The following is a 26,357-nucleotide window of genomic DNA, read 5'->3' on the forward strand; positions in this document are numbered from 1 at the left end:
TCACAATACAAGGAAAGCTTGAACAATCCGGAGTCCAGATTGATGGGACACAAGCACGGCAGCCTTGTGGCTGTTGAGAAAAGGAAACAGCTAAGACAATGAAACTGTCTTTAACTCAGGTTGAATTCCTGGTGCAGTCTTGTCGTGTGTTTGGTGCGAGGCCTGAGCAGGTTACTCCTCTGTGGGTTGCTCTTCTGTTCTAACAGTGTGTGAATATACCATAGCATGTAGATCGATCTTCAGTGAGACTTCTACAGGAAAAGAAGTCTGCAGATTAGAAAGGGACTGGATAAGTAACACAAATATGAGAAAGCAGGAGCTGATGAGACTGTTCATATGAAGAGACATTTTGTGCAAGGGCAGGATCATGAGATCTCCAGAGCTGCTCTGCATGCCCAAACTTTGGCTTCATTCTGCCAGTTGCAGGACAGGGAGACAACGAATAAGGCTGTGAGAGGGCAGTGATCTGCACTGGAGGGAGGAGAGAGGACCTAAGTCAAAGACAGCCTGTACAGGAAGGGCATGGCTAGGCCCACAGCTGATATGGTGGTGCCCTGGGGAAAACACATGTAAGAAAGGGTAAAAGTCATTGTGCAGCAGCTGTGAGAGACAGGAGTGAGAAAAATGTGAGGGAAACAGCCCTGCAGACCCCAAGGTGAGTGCAGTCAGTGCAGCAGGAGGTGCTCCAGGCAGGCAGCAGCAGTTCCCCTGCGGCCTGTGGAGAGGCCCCTGGTGGAGCAGGCTGTCCCCCTGCAGCCCATGGGTCCCACACGGAGCAGATCTCCACGCTGCAGCCCGTGGAGGAGCCCCCGGTGGAGCAGGTGGATGTGGCCTGGAGGAGGCTGCGGCCCATGGAGAGCCCCCGCAGGAGCAGGCCCCGGGCCGGAGCTGCAGCCCGTGGAGAGGAGCCCACGCAGGAGCAGGGGGTCTGGGGGGAGCTGCCGCCCGTGGGGGACCCGTGCTGGAGCAGTTTGCTCCTGGGGGATGGACCCCGTGGTACGGAGCCGTGTGGGAGCAGTGCTTGAAGAGCTGCTGCCTGTGGGAAGCCCCCGCAGGCTCAGTTCGCGAAGGACACTGCTGCTCAGTGTAGAAGAACTGGGAGTGAAGTTGAGCCTGGGAAGAGGGGGGCCAAGGGGAAGGTGTTCTTGGTTTTGTTTTTGTTTCTCACTATTGTACTCTATTATTAATTGGTAATGAATTAAATTGATCTTTCCCCAAGTTATTTTGCCTGTGATAATAACTGGTGAGTGATCTTCTTGTCCTTATCTCGACCCATGATGTTTTCCATCTTATATTTTTCTCTGCCCTGCTGAGAAGTGGCAGTGAGAGAGCAGGTGGTTGAGCATCTGGGAGCCTCCATATAGAGAAACTGATTTTCTGAAATATACTGCTTTGAGATGTAAGCCTAAGAGAAGATGGTTTCTGCAAGTGCTGAGTTTTTTTTTTTTTTTTTTTTTTTTTTGTCCCCAGATGTAATGACATAAATGATTTTGTAAATCTGGTTGAACTTGGGTCCCTCACAGAATCAAATAAAAACAAGTTCAGCAGTCATAGGGAAGCCTTTCTTCCCGTGGATTTCTGTTTGGTGGCTGCTTTTGTTATATAGGAGTTGCTTTTTTTTTTTCCTTTTTTTTTATTTATTTATTTATTTATTCAGGGGCAAGCTTTTTCTTTTGTCGGGTCACTTAAAATCTCCACTTACTTGTGGAATCTCTGGTGTCTAGTAATGCATAATCTTATACTGTAGGCTTTACCTCATCTGGGCCAATAAATGTCTCGTCTACTTGCCTAGCAAATTCTAGATTTCCTGAAACTCCAAGGAAGTTTATGTCTTTGAAATCTTTCTCCTCCAGGCAAATTACTCTTTAGACTTTATCGACTATATCGATCAGATGTCTACTGGCTATAAAGCTCCCAGGTAGAAGCATACATAGTAGACGCATAATGAAGGTATCTTACTTTTGAATTGACTTCTACCTTGTAACATGAATAGCTTTGCTTCAGACATTCTCCAGTGAGATACTTTCATAAGTGTTCAAGTAATACCTAGTGGCAGCGCTGGAAAAATGCCTTAGATCTTCTTGCTCTAATGAAATCTGGAGCACATAAATTGACAGCAGTTAAAATCAGCAGCCAAAATATTTATCTGTCACTTAAAGTACGAACAAAAAGGTGGATTTGATGTAAGCTTTGGATAAAGATTGTTCTGGGTCGATATCCATTCAAAGCATACCTAGTACGGGCGTTTCATGTCACAGATAAGTAAAAGGTATGTTGCATGATCTTTGGAGCAATGAAAAACGTACCAAGGTATTAGAAGTTCAGTTTCTTGCCAGCTGATGAAGGGGAAATTCAAACTGTAACTCTCGGCAGTGGTAATTTGTGACCAAGGAATGATCTGGCATGGAGAGAGGGCAAGACGGCCTGACTATAGAATGCTTTAACATAGCTTGAAGCAGGAATGCCAGAGATCGAATGGCTCCATGAACAGGAGTGAAGTTTCCCTTGCCGGTGAGATAAGAAATGCTGCAGCATTGTGTTGTAATAATTTTGAAGTGTGAGCGCACACGGGCCACCTTTGGTGGGCAGAACTGGTGCTGGGGAACGAACCCAATGCCAGGCTAAGGTGCATGATGCTGACACTGATGTGATTGCTGCTGGTGCCAGTGTATATAGGGAATAAGCTCTTCCTGCAGCTTTGCAGACCCCTTGTAGAACTACTTACGGCAGTAGGACTTTGTCCACTGCATCGTTCATTAAGTCTTTTTATATTTAAGCACAAATATGTGTTCAAATCACCTCAACAGATACAATAAAAATTCCCCAACACTGATAAATCCTTTTTATCCAGGCTTGAAAGTTTGCTCCACAGACATAGAATCTGTTCATACTCAGATGAGGTTTATGACAACGTAAATAACCCTAAACTAATATGAAAATTTGGCAGAACAAAGAATCAGAGGTGTAATATTTTCTTCAAAGAAAAGAAATAGAAAAATATTCACAAGGGCAAAAAATTCCAGAAGTGTTCATCACTTTTGGGTGCTCAGCTTGAGATACCATGGATTCACATGGACTGAGTGGGTTTGTTTCTTATGATATGATCTTTTCTTTCTTTTCTCTCTTTTTCTTTCTTTCTTTCTTTTTCTTTCTCTTTCTTTCTTTCTTTCTTTCTTTCTTTCTTTCTTTCTTTCTTCTTTCTTTCTCTTTCTTTCTTCTTTCTTTCTTTCTTTCTTTCTTTCTTTCTTTCTTTCTTTCTTTCTTCTTTCTTTCTTTCTTCTCTCTCTTTTCTTCTTCCTTCTTCTTCCTTCCCTTCTTCTCCTCCTCTCTCCTCTTCCCTTCCCTTCCTTCCCTTCCCTTCCCTCCCTTCCTTCCCTTCCCTTCCCTTCCCTTCCCTTCCTTCCCTTCCCTTCCCTTCCTTCCCTTCCCTTCCCTTCCCTTCCCTTCCTTCCCTTCCCTTCCCTTCCCTTCCCTTCCCTTCCCTTCCCTTCCCTTCCTTCCTTCCCCTTCCCTTCCCTTCCCTTCCCTTCCCTTCCCTTCCCCTTCCCTTCCCTTCCCTTCCCTTCCCTTCCTTCCCTTCCCTTCCTTCCCTTCCTTCCTTCCTTCCCTTTCCCTTCCCTCTCCCTTCCCTTCCCTTTTCCTTTCCTTCCCTTTTCCTTTCCTTCCCTTTCCTTTTCCTTTCCTTTTCCTTTCCTTTTCCTTTCCTTTTCCTTTCCTTTCCTTTCCTTTCCTTTCCTTTCCTTTCCTTTCCTTTCCTTTCCTTTCCTTTCCTTTCCTTTCCTTTCCTTTCCTTTCCTTTCCTTTCCTTTCCTTTCCTTTCCTTTCCTTTCCTTTCCTTTCCTTTCCTTTCCTTTCCTTTCCTTTCCTTTCCTTTCCTTTCCTTTCCTTTCCTTTCCTTTCCTTTCCTTTCCTTTCCTTTCCTTTCCTTTCCTTTCCTTTCCTTTCCTTTCCTTTCCTTTCCTTTCCTTTCCTTCCTTTCCTTTCCTTTCCTTTCCTTTCCTTTCCTTTCCTTTCTTTCCTTTCCTTTCCTTTCCTTTCCTTTCCTTTCCTTTCCTTTCCTTTCCTTTCCTTTCCTTTCCTTTCTTTCCTTTCCTTTCCTTCCTTTCCTTCCTTTCCTTTCCTTTCCTTTCCTTTCCTTTCCTTTCCTTTCCTTTCCTTTTCCCAATGAGGCACACACTTGGGTGTTGCTCCTTCTGCTTGTTTTCATTCAACTTTGACCTTGATCTTTTCCCTGCTTGCAGCTTTCTATGTGGAATTATCTTTCTAGTTATCTCCAGAATTATCACCTGTCATTATGAATCATTGTGTGATCTATTCTTTCTATTGACATATTGTTTCCTACATAGTTTTGTATATTTTGGACTCAATTCTTTCCAAAATTCCAAAGGCTAAATACTTTTCTGGCTTGATGCTAATCTGTGCCTGAGTGCAGTAGAAGGAGCCTGAGAAACAATACTGTCATTGACAAAATAAAAAAAAAGTGAACCTACTGCCTACTTATTGCTCAGGAATTCTGTATTCAGCATGAGTTGTGTGTAGAGATTTTTTGCCTGTACCTTTGAGTATTCTGTTTCTTTATTCTTTCTCTTGAAAAAAAAAGTGAATGTATTAATCCCCAAGATGAGCAGGAATCCGTATGGGTCTTAGAGGATAGGGTAGGAAGTTTGATCTTAGGGGCGATTCTGGGCATGGACATGGGCTGCGAGGTAACTGATACTCTGTGTTCCTGTGCCCCCAGCGCAGAGCCTAAATATTTTAACAAATCAGTTTAACACAATTCCAGGTGCGGTAGCCCGACTTGGTATCTCAGAATAGCTGACAAGGCAGCGTGGTCAGGGTTTGAATCTCAAGGGCTTTGGCCATGGCTCATGTGCTCATGTCAGTTGTTCGAAAGGTCCTTTGATAGCTGTGGAGAAACATCCCTCAGCAGCAGTGCCAACACACGGTGATACTCATTTTCAAGAGACAGGAGAACCTCATAGTAAATAAAAAGTCCTTCAGCATGCTATTTTAAAATTGGTATAGTGCCAATATCGTGCAGCCCTAATAATGGCTCCTTTATTCAATCAAAATAGCCGAGGGGAAGCTGTGGTAACTTCTGAACAGCGAGGCACTAAGTAAGAGACAGTGCCTGCCACTTCTCCAGTAAACAATCAAGAGACAACCGTCTTTTTGAAACGTTGCTCAGTGTCTTCCACGCTGTCTGTCACACAGAGGGGGGCGGCTGCTGATCCTGGCAGGCGTGGAGCGGGCACTGACATGATGTGGGATCTGCTGTCTGTCTGTCCGGGTGCTGTCCTGCTGGGAGACCTAAGGACCTGAGGTCTAAAGCCTAGCACTACATCTATTCCGGTACTGCATGCCGTAGCGTGTTCCCAATTTTGTAAAATGATGTTGTTGTGATGGAGGGAAGTAATCAAGGGAAACTATTCATGTACCTCTCTTCTACACGTGGTTTTCCTTCCCCTGCTAACTATATAATCTCCATAGTGTCATCCGTTTGCTGTTCCTTTTTTCCTTTTCTCCACACTCTAATCCAACTTCTTTAAAAATTACTTATTTCGTCTTCCTTCACTTTAACTGCAGTAACAAGCTATGTTGGTAGCATTGGTTCAAAACATTGCCTAACCTAGCTCCAAGGACTGATATTCCCACACCAGAGAGGTGTTTTCAGGTGCTGAGTAGTCTGGGGAGGTGCATAGTTCAGCGTGTTTTTGAGTTAGTGCCTCCATTTATAATTCCTGAGCTTCTTCAACACATTTCTCCAACAACTAGTCTTACTTTCTGCCTTATTTTTGCATGCAAGGACAGCAGGAGGCAAAAGTCAGTTCCAGGTAAATTGAATCCTAAGGGAGATGAGTTGAAACCGTTCCATATCGCGTGGTATTGCTATTTGGCTTTGTGCTTTCATAGATGGAGTAGTGTCATATTTTAGTTTGTCTGGCACCTAATAAATTTTTGATATAAAAACTGAAAAGTGCTGATGATAGTGTCTGCAGCGTGGAGGAGCGACTTAGCTGCACAAAGGCAGTAAGTGTGCTGCGTGGGTAATAGGCTGCTTGTGCCAGAATGGTCTGCTTGAACATCCATGGAAGTATTGAATAGTAGAGACACAGTCATGGCTGCAAACACAGCTGTTTTCATTATACATACTTAGGAAGATGGCTAATCAATAGAGGTGTGTGGGGGGGTTATAGAGAAAGCTTTCAGTGAAGCAGTGGGAGATGCAAGTTTTTATTCAGCACGATGGAGCTGAACTAATAGATATTGTTTCAGACTCCTCTCATGACTTATCACTACTTTGTTTTGATTTATTCATTTTCTTCCTGTAGCACAGGAGTTGCATCGTGGGCGAGAACTGCTGCTTGCTAGCTAGCAGCTTTTTAAAGCCATTTTTGTCTATGTTCTGAACAAAACCACTTGTCTGCATGTCTCGTACGTGTATTGATCTTACAGGCTGTCTCCTGCCAGGTGGATAATAAATGCTCAGCTGTGACCGTTCTGAAAGTCTAGCAGCCAGACCAGCCCCATAACAATCTCTGGTGTAATGACGGAGAAAGGATTAGAGAACAGACAAGTACCACTCACGCTTTAAAAACAAATAGTTTATTTTAAATGCAAAAAGGCTACTAAGAAATGAATCCTTCTCCACTTGCCACTAAAATATTTACGGTGCAAGCACTGGAATTCTGTAGTCAGCAGATGGAGTCTCCATCCCAGGCTGTTACTACCAGTTTTATTAATTTTTGTTAATGATGTACCTATATTCTCTGTACTTCCAGTTCATTTTCTACAGATACTGCTTTCATGGAAAGTGTTATCTAGCAGTGAATGAACTAAAAAAATAAGGTTTTTCCCCTTCTTTTTATTATCTGTTTACAGGGTTGTGATTAAAAGAATAAATCTGTTTCTCCAGCCACCTCAGCTAAAACAAGACCATCAATTTCTCAAAGTGCATGAAAGACCGACAAGTCCTGGAGAAATAAATCCGAGGCATTCACCCTCTTGACAAGCCGCCAGAGCCCTCAGGACTTGCTCTCACGCTGGCGTCTTTTCTGCCCTTGATGTCATGTGCAAAACACGAGGATTTGTGCCGTGCTAATCCCTCTAATGAGGGCTTCTCCCAACCTCGATATAAGCCCCGCTCAAAGCCGTGGCTGTTGGGCAGGCACTGCAGAGCCAAAGCTCCTGTCTTTTGAACCACATTCAAGGCAATTAGAGACCAGGATTAAACAAACACCCGACACCAGCATCCTCAGCAGTGAGAGGGATTATCCCAGGCCAGGTTGTCCCACAGGGGAGAGCTCTGTGCTCCGCTCACTCGGGTCCAGGCTGCACCCAGCAGCAATGGGTGCCCTGAGGTGGCTTTTTTGGGCTGGGCTGAGCTGCCTGAGCTGCTGTTGTCCCCGCGGGGCGGAGGCACAGTTCCCCCGTGTCTGCATGACGGTGGAGGCCATTCGGTCGAAGCGCTGTTGCCCGGCCTTGGGGCCGGAGCCAGGCAACGTGTGTGGGTCCCTGCAGGGCAGAGGACGCTGCCAGGGGGTGCAGGTGGACACTCAGCCCTGGAGTGGCCCCTACACTCTTCGAAATGTGGATGACCGGGAATGGTGGCCCCTCAAGTTCTTCAACCAGAGCTGTTGGTGCACAGGTGAGTGCGGCCGTGAGGTGAGGGAATGGGAATGAACGTGTCTGCTAGCTGTCTTGTGAAGGCCAGAAACATCCCAGATGGCATGAGGCATCAAGAAGCAGGCAAAGGGACTAGTACCCAAGACATAGGAGGAGTGGCTGAGGGAAATGGGGTGGTTTAGTCTGCAGAAAACGAGGCTGAGGGGAGACCTCATTGCTCTCTACAGCTACCTGAAAGAAGGCTGCAGCGAGGAGGGTATCGGTCTCTTTTCTCAGGTGACAAATGGTAGGATGTGATGCAATGGCCTCAGGTTGCACCAGGGGAGGTTTGGCTTGGATATGGGGAAGAATTTCTTCACAGAGAAGGCGGACTGTTCAAGCATTGGAACAGGCTGCCCAGGGACGTGGTGGATTCCCTGTCCCTGGAGGTATTTAAAAGACATGTGGATGTGGCACTAAGGGACATGGGTCGGTGGTGGACTTGGTAGTGTTAGGTTGATGGTTGGACTTGACGATCTTGAAGGTCTTTTCTAACCTAAATGATTCTATGATTCTTAGAAGGCTTTCAGTATTATCACCTTCCTAAAAATACTGTCATGTTTATGGCCAAGCCCTGATAGACCTGTACAGGGGTTTCAGCGCAAGAGCATTTTCTCTTGTAAAAAAAACCCACATTTTCTCTCATGCAGTCTTTTGGGCTTTCCTCTCTGTCCCTAGAGTCATTCCTGTAGTTCCTCATCACCGTTTTTCCACAGAGTTTTGGACATTTCACTGTGTAACTGCACTATATGACTGCCAAAGAGGCCACCCTGTCTTTTTCCTCTCTATATCCATCCTCTTGATCCCACCTGTGACTTTGTGCGGGCCTTTGACTTCATGTGCTGGGAAGCAAAATGAATCAGGGAGCTGATGCGCTTGAAAGCTAACCCAGCCCAAATGATCAGGTTTTGCTGAGACCAGTTCCCCAGTACAGGGGGAGGAATAGGAAGGAGAGGTCTGGACTCTCCTGGTCCACCAGGAGAGGAATAGGAAGGTGGGGTCTGGGCAGAGTAAGGAGGCAGGCCCGCTTTTCAAGAGCGGCCCTTGTTTAAGGGGGTTAAAATGAGCAGGAGCCCAACCTCAGCCCTGGCTCTTTGCAGGGCTGGCAGGGCGTGGTGTCAGGAGTCGTAGAATCACAGAATCATTAAGGTTGGAAGAGACCTCCAAGATGATCTGGTCCAGTTGTGTCCCTACCACCAGTATTACCCCCACGCAAAAAAGCGTGTCTCCAGAACTGGTGGCACCCTCTAGACAGATTTCAAATGCAGCCTTGGATTTCTTGTTGGAAATATAAAGTTGTTTGAAGTGTCCAACATGTTAAGAACAGCCTACTTTCCTTCAATCTGATTCTTACAAATAGCTGACCTATTTTGTCTAAAATGTACCTTGGCCCTTGCTATCAGAAAAGCCCAAATCAATCTGAGAAAGACACATAGCAGAAGATTTCAGTCCATGAGGTTAAGTTTTGCAATGCTGTTATGAACTGAAAGCAGAGAGGTGGTGGCAGATGGCTTAAATGGATAGATGGTGTTATTGAGGCTTGTCTGAAACAATAGCAACAGACATTAGGCTATAAATCAAATTTTATCTCTTGCTTTGACTAGATTTCAAATGCTTGTGTGGGAGTACTTTTCCAGACATTTTACAAAAAAAAACTGATATATATATTTTTTCTTTATTTTTTTTTCTTTTTTCTTTTTCCATTTTAAAGGTTCTTACATACCTCCAAAACTAAAGTCAGGCATCGCATTTAGGCACAGACCCTGAGTCAGAAGAGCACCAAAGCATGTGGGCATATAATAATATTTATGCGGTCTGCATAGTTAGGGCATTAAAACCTGTGAGTAAAGTGGGGAGCAGTGTGGGCAGAGATTAATTAGTTTGTCCAAATAAAGGTAAATACCATCATTTGATATCTGCTCGTCTGCGTCCTAGGTTACACAGCTGTAATGTCGGGTCATCTCTCGCTGCCTTCCTTCTGCTGAGCTGTCCGCCCTCCTCAGCTCTTTAAATCTTTGTTTCTCCCTTTCTGCTTCTACTCTCTCTCTCTCTCTCTCTCCCTCTCTCTCATATTTTCCTTGTTATATTCTTCTTTCTCCTTGCAGTCTTTGTTCTCTGAACATACCAGTGACAAAACATTAGGGTGGCAGCCTTAAAGATGATTTTAAGAAAGGTTTCCTGGGCTTGCTTCTGCAGTGGTCGGCTTGATGCTTCATGCAAAGGCATTTCTAGGATAATGCTAAAAGTTAGTGACGGCATGAGATTTGAATTAGATTTGATGTATTTACATTGGTTGTGATTGTGAGTCTGTGTCTATTGGTGTGTGTATATATATATATATAAACATATATATATATATCTGTATAAAACTGTTTTGCACTGGTTGCCTGTCTGCACACCAGAGTTTTAAATGGTGTGATGTGTGTTTTTCATTAGGCATCTACGGTTATGGTACCTATCACAGTAAATTAAATACCCTCATTCAAAGGGACGTGGAACAGTGCACATCTGTACTATTAAAGCATCTTATTGAATGAACTTTGTGTACAGACCACCTGTCTGAAATGGTTCCTGGACAGTCCGTGCCAAGGCTCTGTCTAAAGTTTTAACGATATAAAAATCTGTGTTCCAGTGCTATCTTGTCAGTATTTAATTTATTGTTCATATGTAGCATAAGCAATAGCTATGGAAACTGCAACTTCCATGTAGCTTTTTACATTTGCTTAGATAGCACCATTGAAATGTGCCACATAGCTTGTGGCAGTATGGTAGGAAGCCTGGAGGAGCTGGGAGGAAGTGGAGCCTGTATTTTCCATATGGGGATGCTAGATTTCTTGCAATAAGTGCTCCATTTGAATTTTGCTAGAAACTTGATAAAGATAAAGGAATATTTGGCCATAAGCTGTAGCTGTTCATTGAGGACAAAAGTCTGAAAGTCATCTCCACCTAGGTCTGGGTGCTGAACATTTCTGAAAAAATGAAAATCCCAAACACAAACCAACATTGGTTATTGGTTAGTTAATGTGGGGCCAGATTATTTTCATAGTTTTTCATTCATTTAATTTTTCTGTGTGAAAAGAAACAAACAGATAAAGCATTTCCTTTTGATATTTAGGGTTTAACAGACAATAATGTCTTTCCTTAAGCAGAGACAAATGCAGCAGAATAAGATTAGTAAAACAGAAAGATCCAGCTTTACTTCCATTTTTTTTACAAAAAGCCATAATCAAGAAGACAATTGTAAGGCTGTTGTCAGGATGCTGCTCACTGTATGTTTTATGCAACGTGTTGTTAGCAACAAAAATATCTCTAGAAAAAAAGCTGTGGTTATGGCTTGAATGTAGCCGGGAGGTAACAAAGAATGTTTAGTTCCTGTCTAATTTCAGTTTTGAATCCATTATGTGCATTCTGCAATTCATTTCAGTGAACCTAATATTAATTCTTAAACTGAAATGGCCTAGTGACAGTTCCTGACAGAGTGCTGTAGTATGTGAAAGGGAATTTGGTCATTTGTATGTGTTGTACTTATCGCATACAAGCTGTATGTGTTGAATTAGGCAAAATGTTGGATGCACTGATTTAATAGACCCTGAAAATGGACAATTCTGGCTAATTAAAAAAAGAAGAAAAAAGAAAAAAGAAGTATTGCAGTTGGATAGTTAATTTTGGTTTAGAAGAATATTGATTTAGAAGACATGGACTGAATGCTATTTAGAGTTCTAAAGGATAAAGTTGTATTAATGGGATACAGATCTGTTGCAACACCTAAAAAAAAAAAAAAAAAAAACCACTACAGAAGATTATTGTGAAAAGACCACCGCAGTCAGTCATGTGGTTGCTAGTACAGATCATGATGTTGGTCAGACAATGGCGTAGTTTGAGTTCACTGAGAAGCTAAAAATAATTATTGTTAATATTTTTTTTCTGCCACTTTCTGAGATTGGCATATAGATGTGTACTGAAGTTTTAGTGCATCTTTTATAGAATTGTTTAAAGAAAACATGGGGAAGGAAGGTAAGCCATACACTTAGAAACTCTCCTCATGGTATGCCATCAGGCTTCGCACAATCCAAAACCTGGTTGAAGTCTTCACTCTTGTGGTCCTTAAGCTGGTCCTAAGCTTCATGATAACTTATTGATCTCATTGCCTGTGAAGTAGCCACAAACTCTTTGAACCTGTAGTTAAGCATCCTCACAACCTCTTAATGTCTGTCACATATGTTTACAGCTCAGCATCCCTCACCCTAGAGCTAGCCATTAGCTACACAGCCTGACGGGTAACAGGCCTGGGTAACAGCAGGCCCTAAGCTACAGAGCCCCCCTCGTAACCTTGGGGGTCTTTGAAATTCATAATAAGCCCTATAGTCCCTGACAATCTGGAATCTTTAGTGTTAACTGTTGTTTTGCTCACAGACTCATGACTACGGCCTAGGGGTATCTGCTAGTCCAGGAGCTCTTCACAAGCCACTTCCCCATTTCTGTATTAACCCCAAGCTCATCCTGGGTCTGGCAGCACAGATGTGTGGGGAGCAGTGAGGTTTTATGGCATCTCGAAAGAGGGTTACTATGGTCTTTGTGGAGTGTTTTTGTGTGCGGGGGGGTCTCAAAGAGTCTCAGTGCATGTTCTGGAGAACGGAGGGGAGATCCCAGAGGAGCCCTGCTTGACTCTCCATGCCCTCCTTCCCCCAGGCAGCAATGCCCATTGTCCCACACCTCTCCTTTGCAAACTTCACAGACCTGTGCTGACGGAGTGGTCATGCCCCTCTCCCCCAGCAAAGGTCTGGGAGCTGCAGCAGGGCCTTTCTGCTGCTTCTGGCGCCCTGCCACAGCAGGCAGGAGGCCATGGTGTCTGTGCTGTGCTTAAAGCCAGCTCTGTGCCCCCGGGCTCTTCCACCACCTCAGGGGATCTGAGTTAATAGCCTGGAGTGGACCCGATTACTTGCCTAAGGAATGGTGCCAGAGAGGAACGACAGTGTTGCACTACTTCTCAGGCTCTAATTTCAGCACTATTTAATAACGCTTAAAGTGTGACCGGCAGTACCTCTGGTGCTTGTCCTGGGCTGTGCTGGTTGCCAGATACACTGTGAATGGACATTGGTGTCCCCTGGGCTTTGTCCTTAAAAGAACTGTTTATTTTTATATATTTATTTATTTATTTTTCCCATTTGTTTTGTTTTGTTTGAGGATCTTTCTCTGTGTTTAAATATCCGTGTGAGCTGACTGTTTTTTGGGTTTCATCCTGGAAGCCTGGGAGTACTTGAGGGCCAATCAAGCAAAGCATTTAATCACCTGCTTAACCTGAAGTGCTTAACTCTCTGTTCAGTGAGACTCCTCACATGCCTGAAGGCTTCATGGAGCTCTTAGCGCCTTGGGGCATCAAGCCCATTATCCAGTGCTTTGCCTTCCCAACCAGCTGAGTGTGATTCTTGGCCCTGCCGTGGCTCTGGGAAGTGAGCCATCCTTCTAGTTAACCAGTTGGCAGAGCTGCCAGTCTGCTCAGCTGCTGTCCCTTCCAGGAATTGAAATGTCTGGGGAAAAAGAAAGATGATTCATAATTCTTCTGCATTCCAATGTTTCGCATTTTCATGACTGCTCTCTCCCTCTTTATTCAGGAAACTTTGCTGGCTACAACTGTGGTGACTGCAAATTTGGCTGGACTGGCCCTGACTGCAATGTCAGGAAGCCGCCAGTTGTCAGGAAGAACATCCATTCCTTGACAGCAGAGGAGAGGGAGCAGTTCTTCGATGCTCTAGACCTTGCAAAGACTACCGTTCACCCAGACTATGTAATTGCAACTCAGCACCGGATGAGTCTGCTTGGTCCCACTGGAGAGGAACCACAAATTGCCAATTGTAGCATTTATAACTACTTTGTCTGGCTTCATTACTACTCAGTCAGAGACACACTACTAGGTGAGTGCTTTTCTTACCCAAGGGCTTTGCAGGTAAAGGAGAGGATAAAAAGTATCGCTGAACAAGGGTAAGTATGTTTAATACAGCTGGGATACTTTAGCAAGCAGTGAAGCCCAGTAAGAGGTCTGTGCAGTAAAATATTTGATGCTGAGGATCTGGTGGACATCTCTGTAGTTGAGGGCAGTTCAGACCTGCTTCTGACCTGCTGCTGCCCTGGTCCCTCAGGCATAAGAGTGCACACCAGCTGCACTTTGATGCCTCTTCTGTCTGACAGGCAGGCAGTTTACAGGCTCACATGTTACTCTCTTGGGTGAACCAAAGCATGGTCAGTCAGTGATCCCCTTCAAAAAGACATTCCCAGTCTAGAGAGTAAGCACCAGCAGTGGGAAAGAGGCTCTGCAGTGGTGAAGGCAGAGACCATCCAGACTTTGGGGACTGGAGTGCTACTGCTTTCTATGGCCTTCAGCAAGTCACTAAGGGTGGGATTTATCTGAACAACCACAGAGAGCTTTCAAAAACTAACCAGGTTAGATGTTTAGGCATCTATCTCCACACTTTTTCCCAAATCAGGATTCCTAGTCCTTGTGGCTCTTCTAGACTGAAGTATTTATGCCAGCCCCATTTCACAAAGCCCCGGTCCCACAGGAAGAGGCAGCAGTATGGCTTTTCTACCCAGCAGAGCTACATACAGGCTGTGGAATTTAGCATTCAAGTGTCTCCATCTGAGTGAGACAGCCCGTGAAATTTATCCACATTTACCTTCTTGCTAGAGGGTATCTTGTACCCCGCAGTTGGTTTTCTTGTTTCCCCTTCTGACACTGTCCCATTTTACAGGACTGAATGAAGCAGTCTCTGGCCTACCACGAGCAAAGGTCCTTCAGGCAATAGTATGGAAGTCATGTGGAAAAGGGAAGAAGCAACTTTCACTGCTGCTGCAAAGATAGATAAACCCACATGTGGGTTAAAGCTTGCTGAAGCAATAAGCAAATCCAAATGTGGTTTGAGGCCCCTAGGCTTTCAGTGTCTTATTTCTCATGTGTATGGTGTAGCTTCTCCCACCGAATTGCTCTTCTCCAAATGCTGTTTTAAAGACAAATATGGGAAAGGTTGTCAGACGATCGGATATCAAAATTAGGATGGGAGTATATCAGGTTGGTTACATCAAGGAAATGCAGGTAGGATTTGAAGCAGATTTTCTATGCGGTATTTTGCTGAAACATTTATTGCAAAATTGATGTGTCTGAAATAGTTCTTGTTAAAAATGAAACCATGAGTGATAACTAATCTGTCTTTGTAGAGATCCATAAATTTGAATTTCCATGTCTGTGATGCTTTGAGCAAGGAGACAAGCAGGTTAATTTTGAGTAGAAAATAGGGGACTAATTAGAAAATCTTTTCAGTCTTTCTGAACTGAGTACCCATCTAAAGACATTTCCATTGTGTGTTCTTTCTGAAGATTTTTTCAGCTTAAAAATGTATACTTTAAAAACCTGCTGGATTATCATATTCAGAAACATATGCTGTGTCAGACAGATGTCAATCAAAAACTCTTCTGAGAGAGTTGCTCACCTCCAATACTGTCACTCAGACACTGTGAAGCTTCCTGTATTCTGAGAAACATCAGGGTGGGAACCTGTGCTGTCAGATCAAACAACTGATGCCTGAGGACCTGTTCTTGTGGAAGCAGTTTTTTGGTCTGCCGCTTTTTTTTTTCTTTCTTTTTTTTATGATTACAGTTATTTTAGCCTGTTGGACACTACAAAATTATGTAGTCCTGTAAGGAAATAAGATTAGGTTTATTTGTGAACCTCAGGAGAACCCCCCAAATTTACTGGATTTCTAGAATGAAGAAGTCTGAATTTCTTCTGAAATCTAGCATGAGACTTAATTCAAAAAATGCGACTAGCCTTTATGATCTGCTTGGAAAATAGTATTTATGTACAAGGCATGCATTAAGACATTACAGGCAGCTTTGTGATTTCTTTCACTGAGGGTTCAGCTGTGTTGCATCAAGTAGCATGGTTTTGCTAAGATAAGAATTTATCTGTAAAAAATTAAAAGGAGGTGCAATCAGTCAGCTAAACAAAGAAGGAACTGTTTTGTCATTACACTTTTGGAAAAAAATGTACCCCATTTTCACTGAGCATTGTTGAAATTGTGGGGTAGCTCTTTTGCTGAGGTTCTCAAGTACAGTAAGGGAAACAGTGGTCAGGACTGTAGCAAAAAGCTTAACACCACCAAATTTCCCTTCCCAGATTCCTGCTTCGCCTCCTTATGATTCACTGCAGAAACCACTTATTGCTTTAGCTGTTTCCCTCGCTAGCTTCTGCAGTGGGAACTAGCAGAAGCCCGAAGAGAAATAACAATCAGGATTTGAAGAAAAGTGGCAAAGGACATATTGAATTGCTGTTGGCAGGTTATGGGAACTGTTGAGGTTCTCTTGATAGGTACACTGTGTAAGTCCTGCTGCTGAACAAGAGAATGAGACAAAGTGGTACATGTTAGCAAGTAGCTAAGATTTTCAACAGTAAGACTGTTTCTTAAAAAGATCTGTAAAAATGTGAAGAAATTTGCACGATATCCAACTATTTGGGGAATGTGAAGTTTTGGGAAGCACTGAAGTCAGTATCCACAGAGGAGTTTCACTTGTCCCCTCTAAGTGTTGCAGCTTCTGATCTGTGTGCTCTTTGCAAACGTGCAGAGCAGCAGGTTTTTATTTAACTCAGCTACGGGCAACAGAAGAAGGTTGCTGTCTTTATTTCTGGCTTCATTTGGTGCTGAAGTGCTTATTTTATCTTCCCTTTGTAGGGCCAGGCCACCCCTTCACAGCTATTGATTTCTCCCATCAAGGACCTGCCTTTGTAACTTGGCATAGGTACCATTTGCTGTTGCTGGAGAGAGACCTGCAGGTTAGCTAAACAGCCTCTTCCTTTCCTCATACAGCTTCTCTCTTTTGCTGCACGTCTTTGTTGCTTCAGCCTAGGATAAGTTATTTCCTAGGACTGATTCTTACACAAACTCTAAAGAGTGTTTGCTCACTGATCCTTTTTATCTAAAGGGAAATTATTGTTTTTGATACAGTTCACAGTTTCTTACTGTGAACAATGATGTGAAGGTTATATTAGAGATTTTTCTTTACAACAGAGAGCAGAAGATAAGAATTAGCACCATTCATTAATAAAATCAAAGAAACACTTACATGTTAATAATGTCTGCTGGAAAGCAGACACCAAGCAGGAAAGCAACACCAAACATTACCCTCTTTAAATATGCCATGTTATAGATTTTATATTTTCCTATATTTAGGTGTAGATATTTTAAAGAAATATACATTAATGTACCCGGCAGTCAGTTGTCCAAGCACTGACTCGTTTCCATTTGCAGTATTTCTACATTAGCAGTGTTGATGTATGTCAGCCTTGCAGATCTCTAATGAACATGGTTGGTGTCTAAATAATTGCAGGATCTTTCTTGCATGAAATTGTATCTAACAAGCAAATACAAGCAAATACACTGTATTCCTCTATTAGTACAAATTCAGATTCTTCCCCAGGGCTAGCCTTGCTCTAATAAAAGCAAACCACACACACAATTTTACCCATTACCCACTTGCATCACTCAGAAAGCCTCTTAGTTGTTTAAGGCTCGATTAATCTCTGCTTCTGCTCTCCTGCTCAGTCTCTGAGTTGGTACTAGAGCTAACATGGCCAAAAAAAAGGGCAATCTAACAGTAGATTAACCAGTCATAATGTCTTTGCTAGGACTCACTCAATGCCCCAATCTTTTGAAAGCAGTTGGAGCAGCACTATGAAGCATGGGTAGTTGCCTTCAAGTGCAAAGCAGAATACAGGGTGCTCGGTGACATGACTCACAGGAATCACTTTCTTTCTCTTTCTTTTGAAGGTGATTCTTCACTAACTTTTTTATTGTGTTTCTGTCCATTGCAGCGACTGATGGGCAATGACTCCTTCGCACTGCCCTACTGGGACTTTGCCACGGGTAGAAATGTGTGTGATGTGTGCACGGACCAGCTCTTTGGAGCATCGAGGCCAGATGACCTGGGGCTAATCAGCCTGAATTCCAGATTCTCCCGGTGGCAAATAGTTTGTAACAGGTACTGGAATACCTAAGGCAAGCCTGTGTACTGATCAAGTCTTGTTTCGGCATTATAGAAAGTAAGAGGTGGGCTGAAAAATCTGTTTCCTTGCATTGGGTGAGATCTTTACTCTGATATATTTAGAGTGGCTTTGGGACTATGGAAACTATAGGACTCCTGGAAATTTAGGGACGCCTCAAAACTTTGCTAAAGCACATGGAAAACAGAGGTGATTAGTGACAGCCACCATGGCTTGACTAAAGGCAAATTGTGCCTGACAAATTTGTTGGCCTTCTGCGATGGGATTACAGCAGAAGGAAAGAGCAACTAACATCATCTACCTGGGCTTGTGCAAAGCATTTGACACTGTCCTGTCTAAAATAGAGAGACTTGGATTTGATGTATGGAACACTCAGTAGGTTAGGAATTGTCTGGATGGTTGCATTCAAAAAGTTGCAGTCAATGGCTCGATGTCCAAGTGGAGACCAGTGATGAGTGGTGTTCCTCAGGGGTCTGTACTGGGACTGGTACTATTGAACATCTTTTTTTGGCAATGTGGTCTGTATTGGGAACCACTTGAGCTTGGGTAATCCCAAACATGAATGCAGGCTGGATGACGAGTGGATAGAGAGCAGCCCTGCAGAGAAGGACTTGGGGATGTTGGTTAATGAAAAACGGAATATGAGCCGGCAATGTGCACTTCCAGCCCAGAGAGCCGATGATATCCTGGGCTGTATCAAAAGAAACGGGGTCAGTAGGTCAAAGGAGGTGATTCTCTCCCTCTACTCTGCTCTTATGAGGCCCTACCTGGAGTGCTGCATTCAGCTCTGGGGCGCCAACACAAGAAGGACATGGAATTATTAGAACAAGTCCGGAGGAGGGCCACAAGGATGCTCAGAGGGCTGGAGCACCTCTCCTGTGAAGACAGGTTGAGGGAGTTGGGGTTGTTCAGCCTGGAGAAGAGAAGACTCCAGGGAGACCTTATGGTGGCCTTCCATTACCAAAAGAGGGCCTACAGGAAAGCTGGGGAGGGACTCTTTGTCAGGGAGTGTAGTGATAGGACAAGTGTAACAGTTTTAAACTAAAAAAAGGTAGGTTTAGATTAGCTATAAGGAAGAAATTCTTCACTATGAGGGTAGTGAGGCACTGGCACAGGCTGCCCAGAGAAGCTGTGGATGCCCCATCCCTGGAGGTGTTCAAGGCCAGGCTGGATGGGGCTTTGGGCAACCTGGTTTGGTGGGAGGTGTCCCTGCCCATGGCACAGGATTGGAATGCGGTAATTTTTAAGGTCCCTTCCAACCTAAGCCATTCTGTGATTTTCATTCTATGACTGACCTTGAAGTGGCCGAGACTTCACACAGGAAAGAACATAAAGATAACGACATTCTTGCTGCCAGCTGTTAGTAGGCATATATTGATTTGCTTAAGTGCAGGGCTTTGATGATGTATTCATGTCCAGGACTGGGGCACTATGGCATAGGATGCTGCCAGTTATAATGCTCGTATGAGCTCCGGTCAGATCTGGGGCAGCGTGCAGCCAGCCAGATGAAGGTACTGGGAGCTCAAGGCTTTTCAGGAAAGTCTCTTTCTCTGGGTACCTAAAGTGCTACTTGAAATTCTAGCTTTAAAGGCACTATTTGACTTTAACCCTGGTCCCTGCCTTTTCTCTAAGATAAATGTTTTTTTTTCTTTTTTCTTTTTTTTTTCTTGAAAACTGGAATGACTAAAATTTGCCTTGCCAAAGTTAAAGAGAGGAGGAGTTTATGAAAATTCCATTTCATTTTGTGTTAAATAACACAGATTTTTTTTTTTCCGAGTGTTACATTTTTTCTCCTCCTCTGTCCCTCTTTCTGTCCCTGATACTAGAGACTTTTCCCTCACTAACTAGTAGGCAGCCCCTGCAACAGCAGTCTATCCTCCAGACCCTGAAAAAGAGGATGCAATGCATTGCAGTTGCTTTTCTTCTAAAAGGGGTGAAGGGTGGAATCTTAAAATCTGTTTTCTGTCATACATTAATTTTCTCTACCACACCCCACAGTGGGACTTTCCTGCATTTTTCCTTTTTATTAAGGGTTAAAAAATTGTCCTTGTTCAGGACTAGCTGTTCAGCAATCACTTCAGCTTCACCATGGGAGGAGAAATGGGCCACCCCATAGGTTGTCTGTCCCTAAGCCCTGCTCTCTTAAACCTGCAGCTGGGGCCCCAGAATCACAGCACCACAGAATAGTTGAGGTTGGCAGGAGCCTGTGGAGCTCATCTGGTCCAACCCCTGCTCCAGCAGGGTCACCCATAAAAGGTTGCCCAGGACCTTGTCGAGGTGGCTTTTGAAGATCTCCAAGGATACCTCACAACCTGACTGGTCAACCTGTTTGTCTTTTATGCTACATGAAAAAAAGCTGACAAGCCTGGCTTCATCCCTTTTTCCTAACCGGTGCCTCTTTCTATTTCACGCTCAGCTTGGATGATTACAACCGCCTGGTGACACTGTGCAACGGGAGTGATGAGGGGCCACTGCGGCGGAGGCCGCAGAGGGACTTGGGTGAGCAGCTGCCCACCGTGGAAGATGTCAGGAGGTGCCTTTCCCTGCAGGAGTTCGACAGCCCCCCATTTTTCCGCAATTCCAGTTTCAGCTTCAGGTTTGTCCTAGAGCCAGCTAGGTCACGGGTATTTTTCATTTGTGCGTTCATCAGCAAAATATGGTTACTTATTGCATCTTTCACCTGTCCATAGGAATGCACTGGAAGGCTTCAATAAACCAGAGGGAGCCCTGAACTCGCCGATGCTGAGCCTCCATAATTTGGCTCACTCTTTCCTGAATGGGACCAGTGTTCTCCCCCATGCAGCTGCCAACGATCCCATCTTTGTGGTATGGCTTTTTCCCCCAAGCCATAGTCAGTGGCTATGGCTCCAAGGCAGCTATCTCACCAGAGATTAGCAGAAGTGGAAGTAAAATGAATCCCATAAAACCGAGTCTTTTAAATATAAAAGGAGAACTCTGTTCTTGAACTCTGCCACACCTGTGTGATGGTCAAATAAAGATGGAAGAAATCTCAGGGTGATTTGTGAAACATATAATAAGTTTCTGGGGAGAAGAGCTGCTATTCCAAGTCACATTGCCCTGAATTCTTTCATTAGGTGGTATCTAAATTTAACGTCTTTTACCAGAAATCTTACAGCAACAAGAAAAACCTGAAAATTGGGTTAATTATTTTAGAGCAGTAGACTGAGTTTGTTTCTTTGTTTCAAACTTCACTATCTAACATGAAGCACATCTAATTTCAGGGTCTCTTGGGGAGTAAAACTAACGTGATTTCACTGCTGTGTTAGTACAGTACTGCAGTGCAGTGAGCAGCATGAATAGCTATGTGCAAATAAAAAGCCAGCAGCTGACTGCTACACGTCTTCCTTATCTAATAAATTCATGTCAATTTCTTTTCCTCTTTGTTAGATTAAACAACGGTGATTATATAGAGAAATTCTAATACAATTCATTTCTTTCTTACCTTTATTTTAAGTTTGCAGTCTTTTGTTGGAGAAATTATCCGAAATACTTATGTAGTGGTTCTGTAGTTTATTTCCTTCATAATTCTTGAATTCCTACATGAATTCCTACTTATATAGTCAAATCTTTGTTTCACTATTATATGATTTTATATGAAGGATTATTTTCAATAAGATAGTTTCTAATTTTCTTTCAGGATAGCACATGAAAAATGTAAGTACACCAGAAATTAATTTGAAGAGCCCCAGCCAACTCTACTAGTTGTCTGAACTCAACTTGAAGACAACTGTCTGCATTAGTGTTTTATAGACTGATAAGCTCACTGGACAGGACTTGATCAATTTGTGGGTACCTGGAGATGTGGAGCTGGTGATATACTATAAAATGAGGATGAAGGAATCAAGTTTCCTGTTATTTCCTGTTCATGTTAAGATGAGAGAGAATAAAATAGGTTTGAGAGGTACGTTTACCTGAATAAACTTAGTTGGCCCTCATGTGAGAGATAGGACCTGCCTACTCACTGCCAGCTGATACCATACTGTCCAGAGGAAGAGCTCACTATACACTACAGCAACAAGAAAGTATATAGCAAAACGTCTCATGAAGAAGATTAATTTACTCCACTCTCCTAAATTTTTCTGGTTTCCTATTCTGTAAATCCCACCTGGATTAGATTACCCTCCTCTCTCTCATTTAAAAGCTACTGCCACTGTAGGTGAGAGTGTATTTACCCCCAGGCTGCTGCTGTCTCTCTGGTGGGGGAACGTGCGAGCTGGCGGGTCCTTCAGGAGCTGTGCCGGCTGGTCCCCAGCTCGGGAAGTGGCAGGCAGAATTTCAGCATCCCCAGGACTCTGAGTGACAACGTGAGCCCCATTGTGACCTCAGGTGACACAACTGTTGGGCTTGTGAAGGGGAGGCTGCAGCCTTAGGTCATATCTGCTAACTCTCAGGTCATGAGTGTCTCTGCACCTTCTACACTTCTGATCACTTGTGTGGTTTTCTCAAGACATGCTCTGAACTGGGGAACTGCTTTAAAACCTGGTGAGTTCAGAAAGACCTTAATAAACACGTGTGTCTATGCTTGAATTTGCAGGTTCTTCACTCCTTCACTGATGCCATCTTTGATGAGTGGATGAAGCGGTTTAACCCCCCTGACAATGCCTGGCCTGAGGAGCTGGCCCCTATCGGTCACAACAGACTGTACAATATGGTCCCTTTTTTCCCTCCTGTGACAAATGACCAACTCTTCCAAACTGCGGAGCAGCTTGGCTACACCTATGCCATTGACCTACCAGGTATGTCTCAGAGACCAAGATAGCTCAAGTTTTCATTGATACAGATATTTGGAAAATAATGCACTACTCACAGAAGTATGGGTGTATTCACCTGGTCCTTGGCAATCCCATGGTGTAGCTTAGGTAGTTTCAACTCACCAGATATGCTGTGGTAACTAGAAGAATGTATATTATTAGTTTGCTCCTGCTCTGCAGCAAAATCCATGAAATTGAATTGCTCTGGCACTGAGAGCAACGCTCCTTTGGTGCTAAGGAGGCTTTGATTTTGGCTCCTCTCCCCAGGACTGCTGATGCCTGTTACAATCCTTTAACCTGTCAGAGGTCAGGCACTCTGCCAGAGAGCTTGTATGGCTAATGCTGGTCACTAGAAAATACTTGTTTTGCACAGGGCCCTGAATTATACTGTCCCATGAAACCCATTAGAGATGCACTCTGATAATCTCTGGATATCCTGGAGAGATGTATCTGTGTGCTTTGTATTATAAAACCCTGATTTTAAAGATTTTCCTTGCCTTTAAGTGTGATATGCCTAAGGGTTTGCTCGTTTGAAATTACCTTTGACACAAATCAGATAAAGACAACCTCTTCACCTCCCTCCCGCTCAAACCTAAGTATTTATGCACAAAATCCAAAATTTGAAACACAAGCTGCAAATATTTATAGAAGGCAAAAGTGTAAGAACAGCTGCTTTACCAAAGATTAAATCTGAGCTGTTTCGTTCTCCATCTTGCTATTCCCTTAAGAAGCAGTAGGTGTTTATCTGACCTATGTGGCCAGAATTTTCTTCTAAGTATTTACCGTGTATCTGTGGTTTTAATTTGTGGAAACTGTTTAAAGGTCTACAGACTGCAACAGATTGAAACCCTTGTCCTTAAGCTGCATTCAAGCAGGGAAATCCTGTCTTGTGGAGACATGCTAGCTGCCTTGGTAGTGCTTTTCTCAGGGGTGTCCCCAGAATTTCCCTGAAAAAGGGGAAACTTCCCTTTTATGGAGTTTCAGTTTTCCTCCCCCTGAACCACTGTCTGTTCTCCTGCTTTGGAAATGCTGCTGTCCCCTGGGCATGGCTTACCCAGAGAGGAACAAAGGCATCTTGTGATTCTGCTGCTTCTCCACTCCCACATAAATAAATTACTAGCTCACTGTGATGTCTTCCAACTGTGCATCTTTCCCATTCTCTACACTTTTATTTGTTTGAAAGGTTGGAGCTAAAATTCAGCTATAGACTTCTCTGGCAGGAAACGTCTCTAGCTCTGGTTTTGTGTTGGTTACACAGTGCATCCCCTGTGGACACTGGGTCTCTTATCCACACAGCTAATGATAATGACCAGGCTGTGGGATATTTCCTTTGTTTCAAGCAAATTGAGAAATTAAGTTTTGGGCTGTCCTCACTTCAGACTTTTCATATTTCCAGGTTCACCTGAAGAAACCCAAGCATGGGCTGTCAAGATTGGATCTACAGTTGGAGGAGCATTTATAGCTTTGGCCATGCTCATTCTGCTGCTTGTACTTTTCCAGCACCGAAGGCAGAGAAAGGGTTTTGAACCACTGATGAATGTGAGCTTCAGCCCCAAAAAGTACATGGAAGAGGCCTAGTGCCCTTGCTTCATTTCCTTGCTTATTCTTGTAGGAAATGACCTTGATTGATTTATACAGATCTTAGCTGAGTTTAGCTAACTTTATCACACACACCTTTGGCAGCTGACTACATTATTCTCCTTTAGTTTTCCAGTTATCTTGTGAGTTGTGATATACAAAGTCTCTGGGTGCATATGTGCAAGGCCCAAGACAGTCCAGAGTTTTCTCATTACCAGACATTATCTGTAGTGTGACATTCAGAACTCATCCTCTATAGATTTAGATCAAGACAGCTAAGAATCAAAATAGAAGAAAAACAACTTGAATAAGCAAGATATTTTTTTCATCCCAGTGTGTTTTTGATTTCATTTAGGAGCCCTGGGATGTGCTGAAAATTATTAACTCTACATATATATTTGAATAACATATTATTTTACAGTTGTCAATAAATACTCTGAATACTGTAGTCTTTTCTTGAGGTTCAAAATGTTTTATGCATTTTGGCAAAATGCTATGGGAACACCATGGTTAAAGTTTGCTCCAGAAGTATGATCATATTATTTTATACGATTCCATATATTATTTCTGATCAATATGATTTTAGCAGCACATAAGCCTCCAAACTCAAATTCTCCTAAAATTTGATTAAAAGTTTTACGCCTGTGTTCGGAACCTGTAACAGAAGTTGAAAATGGTGCTTGCCTTCTCTATTTTGGCTTTGCTGCGTTGTTTCATAAATCAGTGAATACTAAATACTTTCCAAAGTCTGGGACCCAGGACTCAAGTCAACAAGACTGTGAGAGCTTTCAATACCAAGGACTGCAGATAGGGGATTAGTTTTGGATACGGCACACCCTATACCTCTGTTTTAAATATTGCTTTATACATTTCCTATATATTTACTTATTTAAACAGGGGCTTGGATGACATTTCAGAGGCTGTCCTATGTTTTCTGCACAGGAAATGAAGTCCTGAACACATTGTGTCAGGCTTGGTGCACAATGTTGCATTAATTGAATGCTCTGATTTTGCATTTTGCGTAGAGTCTGCCATCTTGAGTCTTATAGAAAAACTGCTTTTTTTTTTTTCCTTTTCTTTTGTAACCTTGAATAAAAATTCCAGTTAATAATGATTTCTATATTTCTCCAAGGCCTGCTCAATATTAGCCATGCAGTTTAGGAAGAAGATATCAGTAGGTCTTCACATAGCGTTAAATACATATAACTCACAAAACTTACTTTTAAAGTATTGACTTTTGGGGCAAATAAAAGTCATGGTTTGCTCACCATGTGCTCAGATAGCTCTTGTTGCATTAACTGATCTGCCGCCGGTTCTGCTGCTCCGCAGGGCCTCGGGGGGGTCCCAGTGTGCCTCAGCATCACTCTGCCAGTGTGTGGCATAGCAGGTCCCTTGGGCCCCTTGTTGAATACGCTGTCAATGACTGGGGGGCATGGTCTGGGGACTGTGAGGTGCCGCTGCTCTCATTAGTTGTTAGACTTCTCTTTGGGAGAGGGCAAGGCATGCAGAGCTGACAGCGCCCGCGGCAGCAAACTGATGAGCAGCAGAGCCAATAAAGATGAAGAAATCTCCAAGTCCTGGACTTATGTCCCAGGTGGGATACAACTGTTTGCTTTGAAAGCATTTGCTTGGCATTACTTTAATAATTAGGACTTTAAAACCGTGGCCAGTTTTACAGTTGCCTCTAAAAATCTGGTTTAGGCAAGCTGTACCGAGAGCACAACGTGCCCTCTCGCGGCTTACTTGGAAATTACCTGGTGACACTAGGAAGTTTTTTTTTTTTTTTCCTCTTTTAAAAGTGCAGTCTTGATCTAGCAACAAGGAAAGTCGTGTCCTTGGTGAAAGGAAGAAGTGCAGGTAATCTTTACATTAAATATTTAAAAAGAAGGAAAGTTAAGAATAGGCACATACAAAAAGAATTGAGGAAATGCTGTAACAAGTTCGATTTAAAAGGTTGGTTTTACATTTTTTAATGTTTCATCTGTCCCAAGATACAGAAAGTACTTTTTTTTTTTTTTTTTTAAATACAGATGTTAATAAATACCTGAAATCTGTTGTTGCATAAATTGTACTGAAGCTATTACTACCAGAATGGGAAGAAAAGAGATCCTTCTGTCCCATAACAGGAGATGAAGACTCTCATAGACTCCTCAGCTGAGGGAAACAATCCTGAAAACACACCACCTCCAGTATCCACAGAGCCCAGGACACCCTGGGATTTTGGCCCCACAAATCTGTGCAAAGCTCATGGGGTTGGGGTGCTGAGGTGGTTCTTGCTGCCCTGCCTTTGCGCC

General features: G+C 43.3%; 1 protein-coding gene across 1 annotated transcript; it reads left to right on the forward strand.

Annotated features, from left to right (window-relative positions):
- Nucleotides 1-293: 293 nt before the first annotated feature.
- Nucleotides 294-25,181, forward strand: DCT (dopachrome tautomerase). The gene is made up of 9 exons (XM_083814547.1): nt 294-655; nt 6,883-7,648; nt 13,278-13,577; nt 16,386-16,486; nt 17,525-17,691; nt 20,130-20,309; nt 20,404-20,539; nt 22,269-22,470; nt 23,882-25,181. Exons 2-9 carry the CDS (start codon nt 7,111-7,113, stop codon nt 24,061-24,063), a joined length of 1,806 nt encoding a protein of 601 aa, XP_083670673.1. The 5' UTR covers nt 294-655; nt 6,883-7,110; the 3' UTR covers nt 24,064-25,181.
- The last annotated feature ends 1,176 nt before the right edge of the window (nt 25,182-26,357 follow it).

The sequence above is a fragment of the Anser anser genome (genome assembly GCF_964211835.1).
Source record: "Anser anser genome assembly, chromosome: 1".
NCBI classification, from domain to species: Eukaryota; Metazoa; Chordata; class Aves; order Anseriformes; family Anatidae; genus Anser; species Anser anser.

Coding starts and splice junctions, on each gene's coding strand:
- DCT (XM_083814547.1), top strand. CDS start 7,111: ATGAGGGCTTCTCCCAACCTCGATATAAGCCCCGCTCAAAGCCGTGGC. Junction 7,649..13,277: donor CCAGAGCTGTTGGTGCACAG/GTGAGTGCGGCC, acceptor CTCTTTATTCAG/GAAACTTTGCTGGCTACAAC. Junction 17,692..20,129: donor TGGCAAATAGTTTGTAACAG/GTACTGGAATAC, acceptor TTTCACGCTCAG/CTTGGATGATTACAACCGCC.